General features: G+C 42.8%; 1 protein-coding gene across 5 annotated transcripts in view; it reads left to right on the top strand.

Annotated features, from left to right (window-relative positions):
- The window catches only part of LOC311106139 (BAR/IMD domain-containing adapter protein 2-like), a 115948-nt gene that overhangs the window by 37082 nt on the left and 72866 nt on the right, over nucleotides 1-6000 (top strand). For all 5 annotated transcript variants that reach the window (XR_014610299.1, XM_084148462.1, XM_084148464.1 and 2 more), the window contains exon 2: nucleotides 4709-4784. Coding sequence is in view for 4 of the 5 variants with exons in the window: in XM_084148462.1 (XP_084004588.1) it covers nucleotides 4709-4784 (76 nt within the window). In the remaining variant the exon portion in view is untranslated. The remainder of the gene's footprint in view (nucleotides 1-4708; nucleotides 4785-6000) is intronic.

The following is a 6000-nucleotide window of genomic DNA, read 5'->3' as shown; positions in this document are numbered from 1 at the left end:
AGTCTGGGTTTCATGTCATTATAGTCTGGGTTTCATCTCATTATAGTCTGGGTTTCATGTCATTATAATCTGTTTTTCATCTCATTATAGTCTGGGTTTCATCTCATTATAGTCTGTTTTTCATCTCATTATAGTCTGGGTTTCATGTCATTATAATCTGGGTTTCATCTCATTATAGTCTGGGTTTCATGTCATTATAGTCTGGGTTTCATCTCATTATAGTCTGTTTTTCATCTCATTATAGTCTGGGTTTCATGTCATTATAATCTGGGTTTCATCTGTTTTCTACCTGCAGCATTATAATTCCATCTCTGTTTTCTACCTGCAGCATTATAATTCCATCTGTTTTCTACCTGCAGTATTATAATTCCATCTCTGTTTTCTACCTGCAGTATTATAATTCCATCTGTTTTCTACCTGCAGTATTATAATTCCATCTCTGTTTTCTACCTGCAGTATTATAATTCCATCTCTGTTTTCTACCTGCAGTATTATAATTCCATCTCTGTTTTCTACCTGCAGTATTATAATTCCATCTCTGTTTTCTACCTGCAGTATTATAATTCCATCTCTGTTTTCTACCTGCAGTATTATAATTCCATCTCTGTTTTCTACCTGCAGTATTATAATTCCATCTCTGTTTTCTACCTGCAGTATTATAATTCCATCTGTTTTCTACCTGCAGTATTATAATTCCATCTCTGTTTTCTACCTGCAGTATTATAATTCCATCTGTTTTCTACCTGCAGTATTATAATTCCATCTCTGTTTCTACCTGCAGCATTATAATTCCATCTCTGTTTTCTACCTGCAGTATTATAATTACATCTGTTTTCTACCTGCAGTATTGTAATTCCATCTCTGTTTTCTACATGCAGTATTATAATTCCATCTCTGTTTTATACCTGCAGCATTATAATTCCATCTGTTTTCTACCTGCAGTATTATAATTCCATCTCTGTTTTCTACCTGCAGTATTATAATTCCATCTGTTTTCTACCTGCAGTATTATAATTCCATCTGTTTTCTAACTGCAGTATTATAATTCCATCTGTTTTCTACCTGCAGTATTATAATTCCATGTCTGTTTTCTACCTGCAGCATTATAATAATAATAATAATAATAATAATAATATGCCATTTAGCAGACGCTTTTATCCAAAGCGACTTACAGTCATGCGTGCATACATTTTTTGTGTATGGGTTGTCCCGGGGATCGAACCCACTACCTTGGCGTTACAGGCGCCGTGCTCTACCAGCTGAGCTACAGAGGACCACATAATTCCATCAGTTTTCTACCTGCAGCATTATAATTCCATCTCTGTTTTCTACCTGCAGTATTATAATTCCATCTCTGTTTTATACCTGCAGCATTATAATTCCATCTGTTTTCTACCTGCAGTATTATAATTCCATCTCTGTTTTCTACCTGCAGTATTATAATTCCATCTCTGTTTTCTACCTGCAGTATTATAATTCCATCTGTTTTCTACCTGCAGTATTATAATTCCATCTCTGTTTTCTACCTGCAGTATTATAATTCTATCTGTTTTCTACCTGCAGTATTATAATTCCATCTCTGTTTTCTACCTGCAGCATTATAATTCCATCTCTGTTTTCTACCTGCAGTATTATAATTCCATCTGTTTTCTACCTGCAGTATTATAATTCCATCTGTTTTCTACCTGCAGTATTATAATTCCATGTCTGTTTTCTACCTGCAGCATTATAATAATAATAATAATAATAATAATAATAATAATAATATGCCATTTAGCAGACGCTTTTATCCAAAGCGACTTACAGTCATGCGTGCATACATTTTTTGTGTATGGGTTGTCCCGGGGATCGAACCCACTACCTTGGCGTTACAGGCGCCGTGCTCTACCAGCTGAGCTACAGAGGACCACATCATTCCATCAGTTTTCTACCTGCAGCATTATAATTCCATCTCTGTTTTCTACCTGCAGTATTATAATTCCATCTCTGTTTTCTACCTGCAGCATTATAATTCCATCTCTGTTTTCTACCTGCAGTATTATAATTCCATCTCTGTTTTCTACCTGCAGTATTATAATTCCATCTGTTTTCTACCTGCAGCATTATAATTCCATCTCTGTTTTCTACCTGCAGTATTATAATTCCATCTGTTTTCTACCTGCAGTATTATAATTCCATCTGTTTTCTACCTGCAGCATTATAATCCCATCTCTGTTTTCTACCTGCAGTATTATAATTCCATCTGTTTTCTACCTGCAGTATTATAATTCCATCTGTTTTCTACCTGCAGTATTATAATTCCATCTCTGTTTTCTACCTGCAGTATTATAATTCCATCTCTGTTTTCTACCTGCAGTATTATAATTCCATCTGTTTTCTACCTGCAATATTATAATTCCATCTCTGTTTTCTACCTGCAATATTATAATTCCATCTCTGTTTTCTACCTGCAATATTATAATTCCATCTGTTTTCTACCTGCAATATTATAATTCCATCTCTGTTTTCTACCTGCAATATTATAATTCCCTGCTTGCATGGAATAACAATAGAGTATCAACCTTCTACCTCTGAGGAGGATCCTTTACCTTACTGTAACATCTAGATGTCTCTGTCTACCTGAGACAATTATCTTTCCCTGCTTACATGAAAAATATCTACCTCTAAGACGGTCCCCACTCCCTTTCCTAAACATCTCTGTTTTCTGCATGGAATCCATCTAAGCCTTCCTCTACCTCTTCTTTGCATTGAATATATCAACCTTCATCTACCTGTGAAGATGGTTCTTTGCCGTACTGTAAGATCTAGTGCTCTCAGGCAGGGCTCTGTTTCAGTAGCAGCAGTAGTTATCTTCCTATCTCCTCTACTTAATGTGTTCTGTATAAGCACTTTGTGAAAAACGGCTTCATAACATACGTTTGATTAATACTCTCTCTGATGCTCTCCGTGTTTGCGTGTGCGCGCCTGTCTGCATGCATGCGTGAGTGTCTGTTCCTGTAGATGCTGATAACGCTGAGCCACCACTCCTGGCCCTGTGCACTGTTTTGCTCCCTCCCGCTCCTCCAGTCCGTTCCCCCCTCAGGGCCAAACCCAGTTTTACTGAACATTCAGAAAGTTTGGCAGAACGAGGAAGGTGACCTCTGGTGTCAGCCAATCAGTGCCCAGGGAACTGGTGTCAGCCAATCGGTGTCCAGGGAGGGAGCTAGACTTCAGAGCAGTTAGTGGACCCGAATAGCAACTGCACTGACCTTGTTTTAACAGGATACACAGTGATGTAGGGAATCACAAATGAGTTGCCAAACTGTAGAGGTTTAGATTATTATGGTGTGCCGATAGTGAGGTATTTCTCACCCTACAACACATTGGTACCATTGCAGTGAAGACCATAGAGATATGCTTTTATTGAAGTGACTCAAGGTAGTCTAGTGCTCTGGCAGGGTATTATAATTGGAGAACTACAGCAGAGTAAGGTACAGTACTATGGGCCTGCCAGCAGTATGGACGGGGACTGAGGAAGCAGGGGGACTGCTTGGACCAGTGGAGGCTGCTGAGAGGAGAACGGCTCATAATAATGGATGGAATGGAGTATAATGGGTGGAATGGAGTGAATGGAATGGTGTCAAACCCATGAGGATGAGGAGGAAGGGAGGGAGGGAGGGAGGGAGGGAGGAGGTAGTGGAAGGGGAGGAGAGGCTGTCCTGTGGCTGATGGCTGACCCTACAGCCTTTACACACCTGTCAGACTGGGACTCATCTGAAGAAACCCTGGAGGGAGACTAGAGAGAGGAGGGAGGAGGATGATGAGAGGGAGGGGAAGAGAGGAAGAGGTGTGGATGGGAGATGTCAAGCCTGCACCGTGTTTATTGTAATGGTTGCATTGTCATTGTAGAGAGTAGACTGTGGGCTTGCATGTTATTCTGTAAATATACTGTTTGCATTGTTATTCATTATCCACACACACCTCTATTTCCATCACAGGAGGTTGGTGGCACCTTAATTGGGGAGGATGGGCTCGTTGTAATGCTGGAGTGGAATGGTATTTCCATTTGTTTGATGCCATTCCATTTACTCCATTCCAGCCGTCCACCTCTCAGCAGCCTCCACTGTGCTTTCCATGTAATACTATGCAGAAAGACCACAGCATTATTTCAGTCCTCTGCAGTCTCCCTCTCCCATTCCACCTACATAATCAATGGCACCCCCACCCTCTCCTCTCCTCTCCTCTCCTCTCCTCTCCTCTCCTCTCCTCTCCTCTCCTCTCCTCTCCTCTCCTCTCCTCTCCTCTCCTCTCCTCTCCTCTCCTCTCCTCTCCTCTCCTCCATCTCACTCCCCCTCTCCTCCATCTCACTCCCCCTCTCCTCCCTCTCCTCTCCCTCCCTCTCCTCCCTCTCCTCTCCTCCCCTGCTACAGTCATTGATAACAGAACATGTTGAAAAGCACTGTAGGTGGACGATTGATGTCATTGTTGATTCAACATGGTTATTCTAGAAATTGAGAAGTGCTGTGTCCCTACGATTGTTTATTGTGATGTGTGTGGGCAAGCGCACGCAAGCCTGTGTGTGTGTGTGTGTGTGTGTGTGTGTGTGTGTGTGTTAATGAGTGTCTGTGTATTTATGGGCTCTCTAGTAGTATGACAGCTTGTTCCACTGCTATTGTCTCTCTCTCCTCTAACAAACAGCCCTCCCCTCCCTTCTCTCTCTCTCTTTCAGTCCATCATGGAACAGTTCAACCCCTGCTTGCGGAACTTCGTTGCCATGGGGAAGAGCTATGAGAAGGCCTTATCCAGTGAGTGTTATATTCTTCCTCTCCTCTAATCTGTTTCTGTGGCCTGTTCTTCTCTTCTCTCCTCTGTTTGTCGTCTGTTCCTCCTCTTTCTCCTTCTCTCTCCCTCTTTCTCTCCTCTCCTCCCCTCTCTCCTCTCTCCTCTCCTCCTCTGCTCTCCTCTCCAGATATAGGCAGCCTGTCACCAGCCTCCTGCTCCCAGTCTCCTTTGTGCCGTCTCATTTAAAGAAAGAGATGATATTTATCATCCTGCCACCGTAGCAGTCACATAGCCAGTCTTATCATCTGGTCTGCAGCCCTGGCACAGCCTCAGGAGGGAGAGTGTTTCCCAAATGGTATCCTATTCCCTACATAGTACACTACTTTTGACCAAAGGGAATAGGGTGTTATTTGGGACTCAGACAGAGAGGTGTGTTTCAGAGCAGAGCAGAAGTACAATCAAAGGCTGGGTCCTAATCAGGGCAGCAGATGGAGCACCGTGTAACTCTGCTGGAGTGATGGACAGACACTATACAAGATCTGATGGACAATGGAAGTGTGTATGTGTGTGTGTGTGTTTGCTCACTATTTGGTTTTAATAAAGAGGTGAAGCAGTTTTGGAGCGCAGACCAGTACAGATGTCCTTACCACACAGAGGACAGAATGTAGTTGAAGCTAGCTTGCTCAGATATCTCTCAGCCCTGTCAAGACCACGTCAATACCCCCAATACACACCACTGCCACAAGAACACATTACCTGACAGAAGAGTCTATCACTGTCTCCTCAACACTGAATATATCCAGATAACTGGGTGGGTTAATAATCCATGAAGGAGTCTGCCCTCTGCAGTGGGTTAATAATCCATGAAGGAGTCTGCCCTCTGCAGTGGGTTAATAATCCATGAAGTAGTCTGCCCTCTGCAGTGGGTTAATAATCCATGAAGGGGTCTGCCCTCTGCAGTGGGTTAATAATCCATGAAGGAGTCTGCCCTCTGCAGTGGGTTAATAATCCATGAAGGGGTCTGCCCTCTGCAGTGGGTTAATAATCCATGAAGGGGTCTGCCCTCTGCAGTGGGTTGGTGGGTCAGGGGGATGTAGCCCCTCCTCTGGCTGGCTGGTCTCTGACCCCCCTCACCCCATGTCAGTTGATCTGTTTCTGGTAGGCGGGGCAGATCTAATAGGAAGACCTGGAGGATTGGCCAGGCCAGTTAAGCTATTAAGAGGTGAGTGAAGGGGAGGG

Source organism: Coregonus lavaretus (genome assembly GCF_964263955.1).
Source record: "Coregonus lavaretus genome assembly, chromosome: 2".
NCBI classification, from domain to species: Eukaryota; Metazoa; Chordata; class Actinopteri; order Salmoniformes; family Salmonidae; genus Coregonus; species Coregonus lavaretus.
Note: the sequence above shows the minus strand (reverse complement) of the source record. Positions and strands in the feature narration are given on the sequence as shown.